This window comes from Castanea sativa, chromosome 3 (assembly GCF_040712315.1).
Source record: "Castanea sativa cultivar Marrone di Chiusa Pesio chromosome 3, ASM4071231v1".
Lineage (NCBI taxonomy): Eukaryota > Viridiplantae > Streptophyta > Magnoliopsida > Fagales > Fagaceae > Castanea > Castanea sativa.
In genome coordinates this window covers 46,071,970-46,093,429 of record NC_134015.1, presented here as the reverse complement: position 1 = coordinate 46,093,429, position 21,460 = coordinate 46,071,970, and the positions used below count along the sequence as shown (strand labels likewise).

The 21,460-nt window shown below is 36.5% G+C and overlaps 2 protein-coding genes across 4 annotated transcripts; both read left to right on the top strand.

Annotated features, from left to right (window-relative positions):
- Positions 1-1,147: 1,147 nt before the first annotated feature.
- LOC142627225 (uncharacterized) lies at positions 1,148-12,730 on the top strand. Of its 2 annotated transcripts, none has more exons than XM_075801043.1 (13): positions 1,148-1,713; positions 2,063-2,111; positions 3,106-3,327; positions 3,406-3,543; positions 5,465-5,817; positions 5,915-6,115; positions 6,204-6,392; positions 6,572-6,646; positions 6,724-6,790; positions 6,918-7,998; positions 8,080-8,136; positions 12,034-12,108; positions 12,259-12,730. In XM_075801043.1, exons 1-13 carry the CDS (start codon positions 1,306-1,308, stop codon positions 12,302-12,304), a joined length of 2,961 nt encoding a protein of 986 aa, XP_075657158.1. In that variant the 5' UTR covers positions 1,148-1,305; the 3' UTR covers positions 12,305-12,730. The 2 variants fall into 2 exon arrangements, with proteins under 2 accessions (XP_075657158.1, XP_075657157.1); XM_075801042.1 differs by having other exon boundaries at positions 5,912-6,115.
- A 1,431-nt stretch (positions 12,731-14,161) lies between these two features.
- LOC142630013 (beta-arabinofuranosyltransferase RAY1) lies at positions 14,162-19,696 on the top strand. Of its 2 annotated transcripts, XR_012843187.1 has the most exons (7): positions 14,162-14,402; positions 14,501-14,832; positions 15,661-15,913; positions 15,993-16,766; positions 17,313-17,559; positions 17,906-19,332; positions 19,470-19,696. XR_012843187.1 is itself a non-coding variant. In XM_075804068.1 (6 exons), the coding sequence occupies exons 1-6, from the start codon at positions 14,397-14,399 to the stop codon at positions 18,343-18,345; spliced, it is 2,052 nt and encodes a 683-aa protein (XP_075660183.1). In that variant the 5' UTR covers positions 14,162-14,396; the 3' UTR covers positions 18,346-19,696. The 2 variants fall into 2 exon arrangements, 1 of the variants encoding a protein (XP_075660183.1); XM_075804068.1 differs by having other exon boundaries at positions 17,906-19,696.
- The last annotated feature ends 1,764 nt before the right edge of the window (positions 19,697-21,460 follow it).

The window sequence follows — 21,460 nt, the reverse complement described above, 5'->3', positions numbered from 1 at the left end:
AAGTATCGTGTGCAGTAAGGTTTCAAGAAATCTCGAAAGTTTTCGTCCCAACCAGCCTCCCCATCCAGAGTTCATGCTCTACCTACTGGTCACCTCCTCCACCAGATTACATCAAAATTAATGTGGATGTGGCTCTAAACTTATCAAAGTCTGCTCTAGCTGTGGTTGCTTGAAATCACCTTGGGAAGGTGCTCTTCGTTTGGGGAAAAGTGAACCAACTCTGCTCTCCTTTACAAGCAGAAGCTCTGGCACTTCTTTGGGCTGTCCATCTCGCCATCCAAAACCGTTGGTAACTTGTCATGTTCGAGGGAGACTAAAAAATTTGCTTCAACGCTTTGAACCACCTTGATCAGGCTCATAATTGGTCTATTGACACTTTCATCTATAATATCCGTAGCTTATCTTCTTGTAGTTTTGGTTGGGTGCATAGGAGTAGCAACTCTGTAGCCAATGTAGCTGCAAGATTTGCTCTTAATCATTTTGTTATTCTGAAGGTATGCTCCCCCAGCCATTGAGGTAGTTTGTAAAGGAGATAGCCCCTCTTGTTTTCCTTTGTAAGTTTTTTGAATGAATATGCATTTTATAAAAAAAAAAAAGCTAAATAGTAAAAATGTCATGCTAATGGGTGCCCTCAGGGCAATGGTTAACAATCTATTTTAAGAAAATTTTGATACCACTTTTATGAGAAATGCAAAAAATTGTTAAAATATTAATTGTTTTTATTCATTTTTCCACAAAAACTTTATTTAAATAAATTATTAATCATTGCCTTGAGGGTATTCATTAGCATTTCCCATAAGAAAATAAACTGACCTTAATCTCTAAGCCCATACGCAACCTAAGGGGTTGTTTGGTAGTATATTTTAAACAACAGTTTTCAATGTTTAATACAATATTATATATATTTCTATGTACTTTTTTACTTACACGTATTTTAAAAAAATATAAATAACGTTATTATAATAACATTATCAAACAAACCCTAAGGTAAGGAGTGAAAGATTATTGCGGAAAAAAGTAATATGAACTAATTCAATCAATCCTAATAAGAGGTGACTATTGGATTCCAAAAAATGGTCCATTGACCTAGTAGGCCAGAAAGTCCTCAGAAGTTGTAAAAGGGTAGTAATTCCAAACTGTAAACCTTACTGGAAACTTCCCTACTCCCTCACCACCTAGAATCTTTTTTGCCTTAATCTTCGTTGTTTCATTCATCCATTAATTCACAACCTGCACTACCACTCCTGTAAACCCTTTCCCTCCAAGCCATCTCATCCTATTCTAAAAAAAAAAACTCGAAACCGCATGGACGCGTACCAACAGTCTCAGATGTACATGAATATGAGGCCACCACAGCCACCACTTCCGCCGTCCACGTCGGATCCCCACCACCACCTCCACCACCACCAACACCAACAATTCCAGCCGCAAAGGCCACAAGCCCCATGGTTCCCTAACCAATTCCAATACCACTCTTCTCAGTCCCCGTCGCCTCCGCCACAGTGGCCTCCGCCTCCTCCTCCTCCTCCTCACTCCGACCACCTCCCTCCTCCTCCTTCTTATCCTCCTCCTCCACCTAACCCTTATCCTACGCACCCCCCCGTCCACCACAACCAGTTCCCTCCTCCTCCTCCTCCTCCTCGTCCACACCTTCCTCCTCCTCCTCCGCCACCTCATTCCCAGGTTCCTCAGTCTTATCCTCAGGCCAATCAGGTACTTCTTGCTTTCTCTTTTAAAGTCTTTTTGTTGTTTAGCCTTTGGTTTTTGTTTTATTCTAATCTTTTTGCCTTTGTGATTCTCTTTCTAGGGTTTTAGTTTTCTTTACCAGCTTTTTTTTTTTTTTTCTTTTCTTTTCATAATGTTATGTATGTTAAGGACTCTGGTGTTGACTTGAGTCTGTCATTTTTATCTATCAATCTCTATACTTTCACGTTAGATTATGAACTTTATTGAGCTGTGATTAGTTGCCGTTTCTTTAATGGTAGATTTGTGAGTTCTTTTAGTTGAATCGTAATTAATTTCGCTTATTGAATGGTTTTTAGCTCATAATCTTGTTTTGTAGGAATGGGGCACTTCAAATTGGGGTCAACAACAAAGTTATAATTATCCTGGTAAGTTTTTGTATACAAGTTTATTCGCATGGAAATGCATTGCTTTATCATTGTTCACACCATGTTTTCCTTTGACCAACTTGCAAGTTAATGGATAACATAAATTTTGGTGTCAAATTTTGAGTAACTTTGCTATTGGATTGTCTCAAGTCTTAAATCTGCATCTGGACTGACGTGTCGGTAGCTTGTTCTGAAATGACTGAATGATAGTTGTTATGTTTTGAAATGAAATTGAGAAGGTGATGGCTGCATCATTTGAGATGAGCATCGGTGATGTATATAACATGCGCGACTGCTAAATTGGCATCTCTTTAGTTGGGTTGATATCTGTGGTTTTTAAATTTGTAATTGGTTACGTAGAAATGAATGATTGACATATTCTGGTACCCCTTCTTTTCTTAAGTTTTAGGGGTATGCAATGTATTTGAGGTGTTGATGGTGAGCATATGCACTGCACCAATGTTATCAGAATTTCTAGATGTCCCTGATTTGATGTAGGACAAATAGGGAAAGGGAAATTTATCTTTGTGTGCTTGGGGTGGAATTAGGGTTAGGAGAACTTGTGGGTCTAAAGTTTAGTATTGTGAAAGATTGTGTTTTTGTGGTTGTGTTAGGAATTAATAAGTGGTTTGATGAGTTATTTGATGTTTATGTGGTAGAAGGAAGTATGTGGGGTTTTAGTTTTTTGACAGGTAAAAGAGAGGGCTTGATTATTAAAGTGGTGATGGTCATCATACATGTTACTTTCTATAGGTTCTCACAGTGAGAATCCTATTTATCAAAAAAGAATTTCTAATCACAATAAACAATACATACCTGCAATTTGTTAGACTCTTAAGGTGAAACAGTTATCTAGTTCTGCTACTTATGGTTTGAGGGTGAGCCATATCTTACCTTTTATGTAATACTTTTATTAAGTTTATCTCAAATTGAGCATCCCCTTCTGTATGTCAACGAAATTGGCTTTAACTTTTCATGATTTTTATAATGACAGTCCATAGCAATGAAGAAGATTGGGCTGCTAGGGCTAGAGCATGGGCAGATGCTAAAACTGCAATGGAGAATCAGCATTCACAGTCTCAATTTACACCAGCTGGCAGGATAGAAGACCAAAGTCATTATTATGATCAGTATCCACAATCTGTTGATTCTCATTATTCGGATATTCAAAATCAATCTCATCTTGCATCAAGCTATCAACAGTTTCCAGTATCAGGTGCGCCTCTACTCTGGCCATCAGTACTTCATACCCAGGAGAATGTATTCAGTTCTGAACCATTTTCTCATGTTCCAGATGCACACCTGCCTTACAATGTTAGAGACGGGACTTTGGCTGGAGATTCAAGTGCTATGTTTCACCAACAAGGAAATATGCCCGCAAGTTCATCTGTTCATCAGCAGGAGGTACCTTCTAGTTATTCCTCTATTACAGGTAATAATTCACTAGCATATTGAGCTTGCATGCGAAACTTGTTTTGAAGAAATGCTTCTATTACTAATTAATTCTATATTCCAATTCTGTCATTAATCCATAATTGGGTACTTTCATAGAGCAATCACTGAAGTGCATGAATTTTTTTGACTTTCAAGACTCTTATCTGCATGTATGTTATATTTAATTGGAATTTCCTTTCACCTTTGCTTTTGGTGGGTTTTGGAGATGGGGTGATGTTGGTTCTCCTGCTATAGTTCCTTCTATCACCCAATCCCTTATTCAATATGGTTATTGGCAAGTTGTTGTTTAGCAGATATCTAAGCTGTGGTATGAAGTGTTTCTTTCTCAAAGTTTGTTTGAAATAATAGTTCTCTGTTACTGTCCTAAACACTTGATTTTAGTTCTCTTTGTGCTCTATGTGTGATTCATGCCCTCTTCTTTATATGCAGTTTTACAATTGGAAATTCTTGTAGAATAATTTATACCAGTGATATCACGATAGCCAGTGCACTGTGATGTTTTACATTGACATACTCTTCTGCAGGTCTATGTCCCATACGTGGATTCCTTTTTGTTACAATAATCTAATAATTTGACAATTTTTATTTTGTAACAAGCATTGAGTATGTTAACTGGCATTATATTAGAACATCCAAAGTTGTGAAGACTGATCTTTGTTCCTAGAAAAAATTATCCATGTGGAATTGACTCTGCTAGTGAGGAACAGTTATGAATGTATGGAAGAATGGTGCATTCTTTTTTTTTTAAATGGAAAATTGCTGTGTTTGATGCTTGGCAATGTAAATGGGCTATACAGATTATAGAGACCTGCCTTCTTTTATAATTATTTTATGTTTGTGAGGCCTGCTCAAGATTGGGAAGTGGATTTTTGCCAATTTCTTTTAGGTGTTGTATTCAGCTTGTGCAAGAATAGAGAGGTAAGATATGTGGTGAAAGTTGAGCAAGATTGGCTGTTTTAGTGTTTGATCATAGTATGAGGTGCTAAGAGGGTCTGACCCTTTTAGATTTTCCATGGAAGGCAATATGGTGCATGAAGGTTCCTTTGTGGACTGCTTCATTGGGGAAGATTTTAACTATATACAAGCTTGTCAAATGGGTTATGCCTTTAGTGAATCATAATTTAAAAAAAAAAAAAAGTGAATCATAGTTGTATGTGTAAGTAATGTGGTGAGATTGTTGATCATTTGTTGTTGCATTGCTCAATAGCGAGGGAGCTATGAGCCTTTGTCTTTGTATTTTTTTTGGAGTGAAATGGGTTATGCTGAAGACTGGTTTGTGAATTGCTTCATTGATTTGTTGTAGTCCTAAATCTTTCAGTAGTCGAGTATACAATGTGGTGCCATCATGCTTGATGTGGCATATTTGGAGGAAGAGGAAAATGACGATTTTTGAGGGGGCAAGAGTTGTCTGTAGAGAGATTGAAATCTCAGTTTGTTTGGTCTCTTTCTTTTAGATATCTTTGGATGGGGGTAGACCTCCAACTTTGTATGATTTTATTGACTCTTTTGTACTCTTGACTACTAAGGGGCTCTTCTGGGTATATATTTAATATACTCCATCTGTCCCCTTTTTTTTATTCTGACTTTACACTTATAAAAGAAATTATTTTTATGTTTCAAGTTTATTTACAACTTTTGCTGTAATTATGATGAGAAGCAATGTAAGCTTCTATTGGTCTACATCAGAGAATTTCATTAGAGGATGTTTACTTCACTTGTCTTTAAATTACATCAAAATTTGAAGTCTAAACAAGCCAAGATTTGTTTGCATTACCCTTAAGTTTTTGATTCTTGATAGCTGTTTGAACTTCAATCCCCCATGACTCCACCCAATACAGGCACATGCACACACTGATACTTTTTCTTGTTTGCTTTTTGACTACTCACTTAATTGGCAGGTAAAGAAGATACTGCAGATCAAAATCAGCAGTCATACAAATTGTTGCCTCCTCCAAATTCCTCAGCTCAGGAGGGACAGCACCATGTGCATCCACTGCCTGCACCCTTCATGTATGGCAATCAGTCGGCTGATTCCACAGTTAATCCTGCTGATCAGCCTTTGGATTTTGCACCTAGGTTTAACCATGATTATGATTCACACATGCAATCCAGTTATGCTCATCATGATTCAGTTGGACCTGTAAGAGGTGTTGACCCTGTTGCAGCAGGGCAATTAAATAATTGGAATCCCCCTGTTACACCTGGTTTGGTTTATCCTTCAATTTCTCCAGATATTGCATCAGGGGCACAGGTCTTATTCTGGCTTTCTGAGTTGTCCTTCAATTCTAGACTCTAGACTCTAGAACCTTCGTATCAAAGAATTTGCTGACATTTGTTTCATGTAGCAGCATGATCCTTCCATAGCCATACATTCCTCCATTCCTGCACATGCTGCACCACCATTTGGAAGATTCCCTGGACCAGGTCAGCCTACAATTCCATCTGGTGGTGCACCCTTTGCCCTAAGTGCTGGAACTGCACTTCATCCTACGACAACCTTCTCTGCTGATGCATATGGAATTTCAACTATTCCTGAACGCCCTAAAAAGGTAATTTTGTCAGTGTTAATGCCTTAAAAGTAGCATAGCTGTTGTTGAATTTGTCTCACTATTTAAAATGCTTTGGAATTGTTGCCAGCCGTCAGTGCCTAATTGGATTAAAGAAGAAATAAAGAAAGCAGTCATTACAACTACTGTAGACCATCTTAAGGAGGAAACACAATCCAACGAGGATGAAGGCATTGATAAATCTTTTGGGAAGGCTGATCAGGCAGATAGTAAAAGCATCGATTCTTCTAGGTCAACCGAAGAAGATGATGATGATGAGGTTTTATTTTACCTGTTTTGCCTTGTGATTCTCCGATGTTTATTTATATTAAAAAAGACTCCCTTGCTTCCCCCTTCCCCCCCTCTTTGGTTTAGGGTTTTTTTTTTTTCCCTTTATAATATAGTTATTGGTTGCACTCATTAGTCTTTTGTTATTGATTTGCCATAATTGCTCTGCAGGATTATGTGGGAGCAGCAAGAACGGCAGCAATTAACCAGGAAATAAAACGTGTTCTAACTGAAGTTCTTTTAAAGGTTACAGCTGCTGAGAGTGATGTTTGTCTTTTTTAATTTCTTTCTACTGTAGTGCTAACTTTAGTGTTTTTTATTAGGTTACTGACGAGCTGTTTGATGAAATTGCAACTAAGGTTCTTAGTGAAGATGATCTAACAGCTGATGGTAATTGTATCATGACCTCTAAATTTTCTGTCAGTTTCTATATATCTTTGATGCTGGATTTGAAGTTCTCAAACTCTGCCATTTTAAAAAAATATAATGACTAGGATGTGATTTTTTGTTGTTATAGTTGACCAGAACACTGTCACTTACAATCATAAGGTATCGCCATCATCTCACCCAGCAGTCCCAGTTCCTAAGCCATCTGCAAAAGTTCTAATTCCCACCCTAGCAAAGGATTTTGACACTAAAAGTGTCGGTGAAAAATCTAGTACCAGTTCCCCAGGAAATATTTTAGGTCTTGCAAATTATGCTTCTGATGATGATGATGGAGATGATGAAATCAAGAGCTCCAGTGTACCAAATTCTAATCCTGTTCTTCAGCAGTCAAGCATTGAAAAGCTTTCAGAAGATGCATATGGCGCCACTGAGAATGGAATTTCCAAGGTAGAACTGAAAGAGGACAATAGAAGTCAGAAAACAAAGGAGAGCAACAATGGTGATACTATTAGTGAGATGAATAATAATAGGGTGGATAGAGATATGGGACACTCATATTCTTCCAAGGTGGTTTCTGAAGATACTGATGACAGAATCAATGTTGGTGGAAAAATGCTAGATGGAACCAATTCCTCTAGATCGAAGAACACTGCAGGAGTAATGGAATCTGAACATTCTGGAGAGTATGTCAATGTTAAGAGATCATCAACAGATGATCCCCACCACAGTGAAACGAGAAGGAAGTTAGATAAAAGTGATCGACACGAGAGTAAAAAGAGTTCTGGGAAGGATGGTAGTAAGATAAGGGCAGATGAGAATGGAGATGAGCGCAGGAGACAAAATGAAAGGCATTCAAGAAGGGGAAAAGAAGATGATGGGTCAAAGGAGAGAAAAAAAGATCAAAGTTCTAAGCCTGGGGAAAAAACAAAGGATTCTGAGTCAAGAAAAAGGTCTGACCGTCTTGAGGTCAAGGATGGCAGAAAAGAAACAGAGAGGCTCCATAGAGCTAGTGCTAAAGAAGATACCAAAAGAAAACAAGAATGCAGAACGGATGAGGAGGAAGATAGATCTAGACATAAAAATGCAAGCGAGTCAAGCAGGCACAAAAGAAGGCGTTCTTCTTCCATCAGCAGTAAGGGTAGAAACAGTAAAGACAACTCAGTTAGTCATGCCAATGATTCAAGCGATGACGCCTCAGACAATTCTAAAAGGTTCACCATTAAAATCTTCTGATTCTGCCTCTCTTCTTTCTGTTTTGTTATATGTTCCTTATACATGATCATATACTGCAGGAAGCTGCAATCGAGAAAACGTAACTTGTCACCATCACCTGTCAGGTCTAGGAGAAGGTATGTATTTATTAAGATCTCTTTACTTTTTATCCAGGTTTGCGTTGTGAAACATCAAGGGAGTGTTTGGACATCCTATGAATATCAAATTGAACCCATATTATAAGTAGCACTAAAAACAAAATACTTGATTGTATGACATGGAGCTATTATCATAGTCACCGAGTTAATTTTAAAAAGGGATGAGTAGCTTTATTATTTGGTATTTTTCAAGGAACCAGAAATGCAATGGTCTAGTTCAACACCTGTTCAATGTTTAAATCCAGCATATTACTTAATTTATGCACAAATTATTTCGTGGTTTCAAATTGGGAAGTTAACTGATTCAGTACATTTATTAGTGGTAATACACATTCAATTTTCAGTAAAGGTTTATCATTTAAATTCTATCTAAAGGCAGATTTATCATTAATTTATGATATCAATCATGTTTTCTGTGGAGGCAGCTAGTGGTGCAATCTTGCATAGAGATACATTAGAATGAAAACAGAATTATTGGTCTTTTAGTTTTTTGTTATCCGATTTGTACTTATAAAAAAAGAAGTTTTTGTTACTTGATTTGTGAGAGTTGTGAGGTTTGTGCTATAAGACTTTCTTTATGCCTAGTTTTAAATGAATAAAACCTAGTTGAGTTGACTTAACCATTTGCTTATATCTTATATATTTGTTAATTCTGCATAAGGTGTTGTCAAATCTCTCTCTTTCCCATACATATTCTCTCCCCCTACCTCTATTTTTATTTGGTTGCAAATAGTGACCCATGCCCTTCTGTTTATATATAAACTCTCAACATTAATCTTGAAATTCTAATTATAGCTGTTCAATTATAGACCTGAAACTTTCATTATGCAAATCTTTATTTGAGTGGATGAACACTTCAGGGAAAATTTTCTTCTTCAATTTACTTGAAATGCTTGTTCTTTGTTATTTTTTTTCTTAGTTTCTGGTGTGTATCTTGTATAGAGTGGACTGATTTTAAAATCTGGACTGGAGAAAGAACTGGAAAATAGAGTGGCCCTCGGTTTTCTGGTTCAACCAAGGTTGGTGATCAAACCGGTGATGTCATAAATAAAATAATTTAAGTTAATAATTAGTAAATTATTCTATATTAACTAAATAATAACTAATAATATTTACCAAAAAATTCAAAAACTTAAAAACAATTTGTAAGTGAATCTTAAATTGGGTGTGGTTTGTGGAGAAGTATCCGCATGGCATGGGTTGGGAGGATTTCAGCAAAAATTGTCAGTTTGTGGCCGGATTGGGGAATAGGGTGAGATTCTGGCAGGATGGGTGGTATGGGGATCAATCTTTTCAATTGGCTTTTCCAAGGCTGTATGGCATTGCCATTGATAAGGAGGCTTCTATTGAAGCTTCTCTGCATTGGCAGGGGGTGGAGGGTAGAAGATCTTGGAATGTTCGTTTTAGCAGATTCTTTAATGATTGGGAGATGGATGAAGGGCTGCAATTTCTTCGTATTTTGGGTGCTTTAACCCCTCCTATGGATGTTGGAGACCGGATGCGATGGAAATTGAAGCCTAATGGGGCTTTTGACATCCGGTCGTACTATTACAAATTAAGAAACTCCCCTTCAACTATCTTTCCTTGGAAAGCGATTTGGAGAGTAAAGGCCCCTAGGCGAGTTTCTTTTTTCGTTTGGTGTGTAGCTTGGAATAAGATCCTAACGGGAGACAATCTGAGATTGAGGAGTTTGAATTTTGTGGATTGGTGCATTATGTGTCGTCATTGTGGAGAGACGGTAGATCACTTACTCCTTTATTGTGAGGTGTCCTATCGGTTATGGAGCTTTGTTTTCGGAACTTTCGGCCTGGCTTGGGTTATGCCTAGATTGATTTCAGACTTGCTCTTTGGTTGGTGGAATTGGCTGGGAAAGCATTCGTCTCAGATCTGGAATTTAGTCCCGTTGTGCCTCTTTTGGTGTATTTGGAAGGAGCGGAATCGGAGGACTTTTGAGGATTTGGATTGCTCTAATGATCAGTTGCTCGCTTCTTTTAGTGGAATTCTCTTTGATTGGTCTCGGGCGTGAGGACTCACGTCTAGTGACTCCCTCCCTTCTTTTCTATGCTCCCTTTTCCTTTTGTAATTTCTTAGTTGTTTGGTTCTCTCTCTTGTCTCTCTTTGTTTTTCCTCTTGTATTTTCTGGGTTGCTCTGTGTTCTTCAGGCATAGAGTAGCCGCTCGTTTATATATAATTCTTACTTATCAAAAAAGTGAATCTTAAATCTTATTAAAGTTAAGAAAGTGGAAATAACAAAACACTAACTATAAATAACCAAATTATCATTAGAAAAATAATATATATTTTTAATTCAATACATATATTCGAACTGTCCAAATTCTTTTCAGTGCAGTGAGTTTACTATCGTAGATTCATTGTACTTTTATTATCAATAAAGCTTGTTATTACCTATCAAAAAAAAAAAAAATTCGAACTGTCCAAATAAAGAAAATGTGGCAAACAATAAATCCTCATTTATTTTAACCAAAAACAAATATATAACAAACGGTTATATTTAAAAAATATTAAACAAATACAATACCATCCTAGTCTCCACCCTCCATTCCCACTTCGCTCCTATACAATGGCCAATATAAAGCCATCCACAATAAGACTTTAGGTTAGCTTCTTTTTAATTTCCAGAGATGCCACCATTGTTTCTTTGAATGTCACAGTGCACAGGTGCACTCCACAAAGCATGCTGGTAAGCCGCCACCACTGATCCAAGAAATCTCTAGTAATAGCAGTTAATTCTCCTCTGGATCGACTCTCCAAGCGATGGTAGAGTCCATGCAGTTGGGATTGACTGATTTTCTTGATAAGGGGGGGTGAGACTTTGCTGACTCTCCACTGAATCCTCCTTGCTTCAGCATATTCCCAATTATCTGATATTTTCTTACTTATCACTCTCCCTTGACAACCTGTTTGACCGGTCCAGTTTTCGGTTTTGATGGTTTAACCGTAAATTCTCTGGTTCTCAGCAATTCTGAGATATTTCTGATTTTTATTGATAATTGGACTGGAATACTAGCTGGTTCACAGTTGAATGGGTCAAACTGGTTACAGTCCTCGAAACCATGGTTATGCCCCTTTTGCACTTTTAACTGAAATAATTTACTTAATATAAAAAAATTTCTCATTATAGGCATGAGGCCAGTTTCCCCTCCATCATTATAGAGGACACTCTTAATTTTTTGGTGAATTTGGGGTGTTTCTCTAATCAATTAATCTCTTATTATTATTATTATTATTATTATTATTATTTCTACCACTCTTGGTGCTACTGATTATGGTTTTACCTTTTCACTGCGTTCTTCTACTTAATAATTGATCTTCATAAATTTAGTGATATGGTCAGGTATGGACAAATATCTACAGTTACGTCATTTCATTTTGATGCATCTGACACGTGCATATGGTTTATTCTGTCTGATAATAAATGGACAATTTTTTTTATTGGTAACTATACACGCACGTTTGAGTTTCAAACCTATGGCGTCACCCTCACCTTGCTCTTACAAGAGAAGGAGGTGTCATTTGTGCTTGAGGCTAAAATATATGGACAGTTGCAACTGAGTGCAATTTTTAGTAAATGTGAAAGCTGGATTCTATGGAGCAAATTTCTCATGTTTTCATTTGATTGTTAAGCCAAAAATCCTCGGTAGGTGGGATCTACAGTTCTTGCCCAGGATTTGGCAACATTCTCCCATTTTTCGTTTTGGTGTTTTAATTATATTTCTCCAGTTTTATATTAGAAGCATAATATTTTTATGCTAACTGGAAGCTGCTTATCAAGTTTGACTATGCAAAAGGTTGAACATTTCTCCTCTGAATACATTTAACTCACCAAATCAGTATGATGGGTGTTTTCATTTCTAGACAAGTTTCGCGGTCCCCACATAGCAAGCATTCTCAGCGCAGGCATTCTCCCTACTCTTCTCTTGATACTACCAGGTATGTTGTCTCTTAAATTAAGATTGTGTTAATTTTGTGACACACACACCCATCATCATAACAATAAGAAAATCAGGTGAAAGTGTTAGGCTTCTGAATTTTAACTCTTTAACATCATCTAGTCTATTTATGCTACAAATTTAAATGCAGGGGAAGAAGGTCAAGATCCAGATCACCTGTTCGACGGCATAGATAATTGAAGAAAAGGAAGATTATGGGCTTTGATGGGAATTTCTGGTGGAAATATTTTCGATCAGCCTTGAAGCTCGAGTGCACTCGTAAATCTGGTGCGCATCAGGGGTTGAATGATGTACTTGGTTGACATCATGTGGGTGTGAGGGAACTTGAATGGGTCCTGGTATCCTGTAATCTTTAGTTGGTAGTATAATTGCATGAAAATTACATTTTAGACAGGTTAATGATGCATCAAGGTAGGCAGATATCTTATCTCTTAGCTTTCCTACTTCTGGAGAAATTTGTATTCCAGTTTTGTGGTCTTTAGGATTGCACTTTTTTTTAGTGTTTTATCATTTGTAACTGTATTTACAGCGTGGAAGTCATTCCCAGAGGTTTTTGGTTATTGTATTTCCATTTTGATTTTGATTTGTCATGTTCTTAAAAATTGTTCTTGAAGGAGAAAACCAACATTGTGTGTGTGTATGTGAGAGAGAGAGAGAGAGAGAGAGATTAGGGCAGGAAATTTTTTTAAGAACAAAACACAATTTGTTTTGATTCACAATCATGATAATCTTTTCATTCATTTTTTTTTTTGGCTTCAAAAAATCTTTTCATTCAATTTCAATTGCAATTAGTACGTCCATTTTTGCGACCCATGGTCCACGACTTACCCAAAACCCCTCTGACCCAACTTCCCCTCACCCACCTCTGCAACGCTACAAGGCCTAAAGAGGAAACTGGGAAATGAATGGAATGAAATGAGAAATAATTATTATGGAATAGTTTACATATGTTTCATTGTATGAGAATTTTGTGTGATGAAATGGAAGGGTAAAGTGGTAGTCGTTAATTGTATTCTATTCTCTTATTTGCACTACTCTTGAAAGAGCGCAAACAATCGTTTCCCCCTCATTAATCGAGAGAAAGTAATCAAAATATACTTTTATCCTTGTATTTTTTAATCCAAATGTAAAGCCTCCATAAGCACGAAGGGAGGGTGATCATAGGCAATAAAAGATTCTGGTTGCCTAAAACCAATTCTGGCAAGGGCATCAGCAGCCTCGAACTTCCCTGTAGCAGTGCTGGAGTTCGGCTTCCTTAAAAACTTGGACAATGAGCAGATACAAAGAGCAATTACTTCAAAGAGCATCCACATTGACAATGAGCATAATGGTAAAAGTATATACTCATTTACTTTCATATCCTTTTATAAATTCCCTCACACATGCATAATTGAATATATCATCTCATTTCATTCTTCAATAATTTATCCATTCTATTCTTCTATGACCTCTATGAAGATAGTCTCAAAATTGCACATATTTTAGCATTCACAGAACACAAACTGCTGTGTTTCAATTAAAATTATATTTTTAAAACACGAGTTCAAACTTTCACAATTTTCAAATGATTTTACAGTGAGTGTAAGGCAGTGTGCAATAAGAAAGGCGTAAATAGATTTTTTTTTTTTGGAGGAATTATGTAAAAAGATTTAGTATTAGTTTTTATGTAGAGAAGATTCAAACACATTATTTTGTCAAAAACAAGAGCCCGAACTTCTAATCTGCTTTACCTCCTAAACAAGAACAATGCTAGGATCACAATATAATGTACAACTTTACTATGGAACGAGTTGTGAACGGTGAACTTATAAACCCACCCATTTTTTTTTTCACCGCTCACAACACAAGCCACAACTTGCTATATGCGCGCGAGTTGTGATAAAAGAGCAGTGATAAAAGTTGTGTATTTTATTACGGTAATACCATTTTTCCGTCGGCAAACAAATCTCTTTGTCTCTAACTTCGTTGACGCAGTTCGCTTATTCAAATGGAAAAAAAAAAGGTTCACTTTTCAATGGAAAGTGGAAACTGACGTGTCCACAACGACAAAACGCTCACATGGCTAATGGCCTTCCCGGACTTGGTGGCGCTGATAGTCATAGTACAGTAGTGGCAAGTTCGTTACTTGTACATTTTGTTTCTTTCGGTTAAAGTTTCACTTCCATCTCTCTCTCTCTCTCTCCCACTAACTCAGCACCGGCTTCATAAATAAACTAAACAAAACAAACCCATCACAAACTTCATTTCATTCTTCTCCATAATACAGCAATGAAGGTTCTTTCTCTTTTCACTTCTCTCTCTATGTTCATATGTATTGTTGCTAACTGCTAAGCAGTTTGTTTTTTTTTTTTTTTGTTTTTTTTGTTTCACAGGCATTTCAAGTTGGACTATGCTCAATTTGGCTATCTGGGTTTGTGTTGATTGCTCTCTCCCTCTATGTTACTCAGAGGTTACCTTCTCTCAATGATCGGATCAAAGTGTCAAAACTCAATCTTGGTGATCTGGGAAAACCCAGAATTACCATTTTCTCAGCTACTAGCCCATTTAATGGCTCTGTTGGGGCTAGGCAGAGTCTAGCTATTCGGTCATGGCTTGCTCTGTCCCCACAAATTTCTGTTGTTCTCTTCAGCCAACACCCTTCTGTTGTTTCCTTCGCTGGTGATTTCGGTTCACGGGTTTTGGTTGAATCCAACATTGATTTCACGTAAGCAAATGAGTTAGTTTTTGATTTCTTTATCCATTAAGTTGATTGACTGCATTAATTTGAAGGCAATTGCTATATGTATAGAGCTTCGATTTGATATCTTGTGCTGGGCTTCAGAACAACTAGATGATTTATATATGGATGCAGTTCCCTCTAGTTGCTAACATAGCAGACTGCTGTCTGACTGGGAACAGTATAGTGTTAAAATAATGGTGATTAAATAAACTACATCCGCTTAAGTTTTTGGGACAATCTGTAATTTGTTCCAGTATTATAAATGATTACATTTACTAATTATAAACAGCTTACACTTTTAGGATCATTGGTATTTTATAAACGGGAAAGTAATTTGTTTTCCAGCACAAGATTTTGGATACCTTTTTTTTACTTGTGTCATATTGAACTAAAATTCCCCCCTGTTATGTAAATCACATACAAGAAATTTTTTTTTCCTACAAATATATATTGTTTTAGGGAAGATTTTGTTATTGATTTAATTTGATTTCAAATACATCAAACATATAAAAACAATATATCCTGTGAGCAAGTCTACCAGGCGTATGAACTGAATGTCCAGATGCTTATATTATACAATCTTATAGACAATAATGAACAGCATCCTATGAGATTTTCTTTACAAAAAACTTTTTCTATTTTTTTATTTTTTATAATTAAACTTTACAAAAAACATTTTAAAGAAGATATGAGAAGATATGATAGATAATGGTTATGATTTTGTACTCTTGCATGTTAGTGAACCGTTTCTTGCCTTATTTACAAGGAAAAACATTGAATACATTGCCTTATGATCTGCCTGTATGTATCTAGGTTTCTTGGTACTCCATTCTTCCATTCCATGATAGCAAGATCGCAGTCATTCACGTCAGATATTTTTGTTCTCATCGATCCTGAGACCATTCTTCTCAATGACTTCATTTCCACTCTTAGCTATGCTTATGAACTTGACCGTGATTGGCTCCTTGTTGCTTCTTCACAAAATATTTCCCACTTCCCATTCTACTTGGATGAGGCTGGGAAACGTTGGTTAAGAGGGGATGGCAAGTGGATGAGAACCCAGGAGGTACAAAAGAACCTGTTCCAGATTGAAAGTTTCTGGGCCATGTGAGACAACTCCATTTAATTGTACTCTGTTCATTCAGTTGCAGGAGATACTATGTCAAAGTTGGCAGTGGAATCATTGTAAAGGGAGAATGCTTATGGCATGGAACAGCGGGGATTTGCCCTTACATGCTGGAGTTCTTCCTCCTTTCTTGTATGGGAAAGGGATTCACAACAATTGGGTTATTAACGAGGCCATGTCATCTGATTTCAGGTTTGTGTTTGACTCCAGTTGGACCATCTCAAGTTTCCACCTATATGATCCAGAGCCTTGGTCTAGTGGAGTAGTTGGAAATTCCAAAGTTTCAGGTATTGAGATGAGAAGCTGGGAGTACGTTGGAAATTCCCATATTGGGGCACTGTATGGATCCTTGTTGTATCAAGAAGCTAATTATTCTAGCCTTGTAAAACTATTGAAGTGTGACAGAAAATATATTTTCTTCAACCCAACGGAAAACTTTGTTTATCCATATGGATACCAGAGTTCATTCAGATTATGGAAGGAAAGGATCTTGCATCCCTGGAGGAAAAGGAGGATCATGGCTTGTATTGATGGTATAAATTCACTGGAAAAAATACCGGATTGCTCTCTGAAGGATCATATGAAGCTCTCAGCACCATTAGAATTTTCATTCTCCTTGGAGTCGCTCCTTCCTTTTATTGCAGACAAGAACAAGACAATTGTTCTTGCAGTTGTTGGATATAGTTACAAGGACATGTTAATGAGTTGGGTGTGCAGGTTACGCCGCCTCCTGATTACAAATTTTATGATTTGTGCTCTTGACCAGGAAACCTATCAGTTCTCTGTCTTGCAGGTATTTCTGCTTCACTGCAGTTCTTTTTATTTATTTATTTATTTATGCACTTTTTTGATAATTAAATTTAATTATTTTGCTAATTGACTTTCTTTTTTATCTAACCAACTTCTTTTGTTGCACATGTTTATGTACATGCATATGCACATGCAAATAGAATAAGGAATCTAATTTATTCATCAAGCAGAGTGAGTTTGGTTAACAACATGTTGGAGCCAAGTCTGGGGAAACTTGTGTACTATATTACTACGAACACTCTGCTTGATCTCACATCTTGAAGCTTGTTTGTGTTGTTGGGACTAATCTCCATATGTCTTCATATTTTTAATAGAATCTTAAAGCTGTTCTTACTTTAGTGCTGTATCTTCAGGTAGTAAAACCAATTGCTCTTTTTTTCTTTTTGTTTGTTGGGGGGGGGGGGGGGGATAGCTTCTAATGGGTCCAAATGGAATAAGCTGAGTTGTGCCTTGCATTCCATTGTGCTGTTGGAAGATTGCCCCTAAGGTGTGTGAAATCTAAATTTAAGTACTTGGTATTTACTGATAGGGCCTGCCAGTTTTCAAGGATCCATTAGCTCCAAGTAACATCAGCTTCAATGATTGCCACTTCGGAACAAAATGCTTTCAAAGGGTGACCAAAGTAAAGTCCAGAATGGTTTTGACGATACTGAAGCTTGGTTACAATGTACTGCTTAGTGATGTGGATGTATATTGGTTTGAAAATCCATTGCCATTGCTTTACACTTTTGGCCCTGCTTTTCTTGTGGCACAGTCGGATGAATACAAAACAACAGGTATACTCTAAGCATCTCAAACTTAAAATAATCACTCCTTTTTTGATGGGTAAAAGGTACAGAATACAAATATACTGTTAAGGGAGGAAAATATTAATTGATTGGATAACTTGAATATCTGATTGACATTGGTGTGATCACTTAAAAATCATATTTCTTAATTTTTTTTCTTCTATTGTTTGGTAGGTTTACAGAAATAGATGGAGGTTGTTTTATTTATTTATTTTTATTTTTATTCTTCATAGTCTGAAATATTTTTAGTGGGGTCAATTTTTAGTGATTCTTCTATTATGAGGATTAATTTATATTTAGTGTGACATGCTCATCCCTCTTTGCTAATATGCAGGACCAATAAACTTACCTAGGCGCTTAAACTCTGGTTTCTACTTTGCTCGTTGTGATGATTCAACAATTGCTGCTATGGAGAGGGTGGTGAAGCATGCTGCAACTTCTGGCCTCTCTGAGCAGCCAAGCTTCTATGACACGTTATGCGGGGAAGGTGGATCTTATCGTGTGGGTGACAATAGATGTGTGGAACCTGAAACAAATCTGACTGTTTATTTTTTGGACAGAGACCTCTTCCCCAATGGTGCTTACCTAGATCTGTGGAGGAAGAAAAATGTTAAATCTGCCTGTGTGAAGAAGGGTTGTCTTATTCTCCACAACAATTGGATTAGTGGGAGACTGAAGAAGCTGGAACGCCAGGTATTGTCAGGCTTATGGGATTATGAGTCTGGTACAAGGATGTGCTTGCAAAGTTGGCACAATTTCAAATTGACAAGCTAATGGGGCCTAGGTGATGATTTATCATCCTTTATACAAGGCTCACTTTCGTTTTCACTTCCAAGAAGAGACAAAAATTACTCCAAGAAGAGATACAGATGAAGCCGTTCCTTCTTCCATGTTTTTGACTTTGCTGAGCCTTGGTTTCATCACTGCTGCCTATTGGAAATTATTAGTTATAAGAGCCGGCCATGAAAAATAAAATTGAATATACATTTGTCAATGCTCATTGGTGCTAGTATACCTCTGGCAAATAAAAGTGCTCCATATTCCCTGCCAGTGGAATATAATGAAACATTTGGATATATGACATTTGATTGCTGGCTATGATGAAGGGGTGCGTTCAGTTGCTGGGTATGGGTCACAACAGAGAAACTAGAAGGAAGAAATACTTGGAAGGAGCTTCTAAGGACACAGAATTTAGAAGAATATCGGGAGTTTCCATATCATTGGACATTAGCCTACAATCGAAGAATATTTTTGTGAGGATACTTCAGCAGGTGGGCGAGAGGAGCGGTATCAAGATGCGGTTCCTGCATCTCCATTGATGGAAAAATATCCTGGGATGTTTGTTGCACGGACAGAAGTTTTCACAAATCCACATAAGCCCCTCTTACACCCAGAAGAGAATCTCTTGCCTGGTCAGAATATTATATAATCCCATCCAGGACCGTACAGAAACTGAAGCATAGATACCCAGAGAAGGCCCAAGTCAAAGAAATTTCTGAAGAAGGAGAGTGGGATTTAAAGATCATCATTGATGCAGGTGAAGTAAGTATGGAGGAATCTGTTTGTTCTGCAAAAGAATTTTATCTATCGAGGGAGAGGTGGTCAAAATATTCAAAGAAAAAGGTATAAGAAATAAAACACCTTTTGTACCCCCCCTCCCAAAGGCAAAATCATTCAGAGGATTTCCATGGGAGCCCAGCCTAACTTCTGTACAGGAGCTCTCTCCATGACTTGGTTCTATGAGATGCTTCTCCACATGTGGTACGTGGTCTTTCCGAGCAAGTGAATAGCTAATATAAATGTGTTGATTGCATGGAGAAAGTTACGAGAGCTTTTATATGAGCTTTGTGTACGTAAGGAGTCTCCTCTTTTGAATAAAATTCTGATTATTTTTACAGATTTCTAAAAAAATGCATGGAGAAACCTGACGGGAAATGTACTCACTATGGTGAATTGAAAGTTCACTATTTTCAGTGCTATAATATGCTTAAGGTGCTGTACCCTAGATTATAGGACTCATCAGTATATTTCTAAACACTTTTTTTTTATAGTATTTATTACTATATTTCTAGACACTATGGATAAATTTTGTCAAAATCTTCTGGTATCCCAAAATTTCACTGGATCTCTAAGTGTTTATTCTTTTTTCTTTTTGTTTAATTTTCCTCCATTTGGTTTCATTTTGTTCCTGTGGTAGTTTTTATATAACACATATTACTAGTGTTATTTCTTGTCTACTTATCCTGCTTGTCCCAAAAAATATAAAATGGAGTGTTTAACAAAAATTGTTATGCAGTGAAATTCATCATTTTCTATTAGCTTAAGCTTTTGAGCTTAGTGGTATTTTATCATAGTATTAAAGTAGGAGCTTAAATTTTTGGACCAAGAGGTAGTTTATCTAGTAAAATTAAATTTCTGCCCAGGATGAAAGCCTTGTGGCTATGGCTTGGCTTCCTAGTGTACTAGCTTCTACTAACTAGCTCATCTCATTTAGGAATTGTTCTCTTGTACCATAGTTTGAAATATGGTCCTGCAGCATGGCTCCAAGGTTGCCTATATTAATTTATATGAGTTCAAGAAACGTAAAAGTAGTCCAAATATACGGAAATTTTGTTAAGAATTTAGATCATTATTTAATACCAAGCTTTACTGGATATTAATGACATGCAGTGTAAAGATGCTTAGCAACAGTGATCACAATGGTTTCTCTTTGTGAATAAAGTAGGGTTTTAGCAATGATAACAATGTTGAGATAGTACTTAATAAAACTGCTCCCAGTGTCTTCAAAATAAAACTTCAAAAACTACATTCTTAGCTCTACTGGCCATTGAACCCGCTTGCTCTGTACTGTATATAGAGCATGAGCTTGCTGAAATCAACTTGTAGTTTAGAGATTACTACTGTCTCTGATAACAACAATTATCTGCAAAGCACCATACTGCTGCTGAAACCCTTTATGTGACTAGGTCATAGTTGTACATCAGTCGAAGAGAAAACGAAGAGGATTATCTAAACAGGAATGAATGAAACTTAGATGCTGTCTGACAGTCATTCCTCTTGACTTTAACACAGTATTTGGAAGCTAAAACTGAAATAAATAGATACCTCATCTTACCTATCAGATACTTGAACATATTCCTTGCTAGATTGATAACATACCATGTAACATTTATGGATGTCATATCTTCTTAGTCCTTAATTTCCAACATATGTACTGTTTCGAACGACAATTTTAGACAGTTATAGCTATTATATATTGGTTGCTTTCATATATATATATATATAAAAGTTTAGCTATAAAATCGGTTGTAGCCTAATGTTACAATCTTCCTTAATATCTTTTTATTGGAGGTGAATTTTGAAAAATCCACCATTAGATTATATTTTCTTCTTATATATATACTCCATACTTGCAAAATTTCTAAAAAATTGAAGATTAATAGGTATGTCATCAATAAAGTGTTTAAATTGCAAGATTTTGTAGTATAAAATTATGCATAAAATGTAAACTTATAGATCATATAGTAAATAATATCTGATTGATACAAAATTTGATATGTGTATCAAGAGTGTAAATAACATGTAATCTAACGGTAAGATTTTCAAAATACATAATAATGTTTATTTTATTGAATAAGGTTGTAGCCTTAGGCTACAATCAATTTTGTAGCTAAACTTTGTCTATATATATATATATATATATATGTGGTCCTTTAAGAGGTGCTCGATATATAGGTATATCACACAGTGTAGGATATTAAAAACGGTTTTTGAACTCATTATGCAAGAAAACCAAATTTGTTGCTCAGTTCCAAATAAATAGCGACACTTGACTTCCATATGGAGGAAAGCATGTTAGCTCAGACAAGGACATTATTCTACAAATCAC

Coding starts and splice junctions, on each gene's coding strand:
- LOC142627225 (XM_075801042.1), top strand. CDS start 1,306: ATGGACGCGTACCAACAGTCTCAGATGTACATGAATATGAGGCCACCA. Junction 2,112..3,105: donor ACAAAGTTATAATTATCCTG/GTAAGTTTTTGT, acceptor TTATAATGACAG/TCCATAGCAATGAAGAAGAT. Junction 6,393..6,571: donor AAGAAGATGATGATGATGAG/GTTTTATTTTAC, acceptor ATTGCTCTGCAG/GATTATGTGGGAGCAGCAAG.
- LOC142630013 (XM_075804068.1), top strand. Junction 14,833..15,660: donor GAATCCAACATTGATTTCAC/GTAAGCAAATGA, acceptor GTATGTATCTAG/GTTTCTTGGTACTCCATTCT. Junction 17,560..17,905: donor GGATGAATACAAAACAACAG/GTATACTCTAAG, acceptor GCTAATATGCAG/GACCAATAAACTTACCTAGG.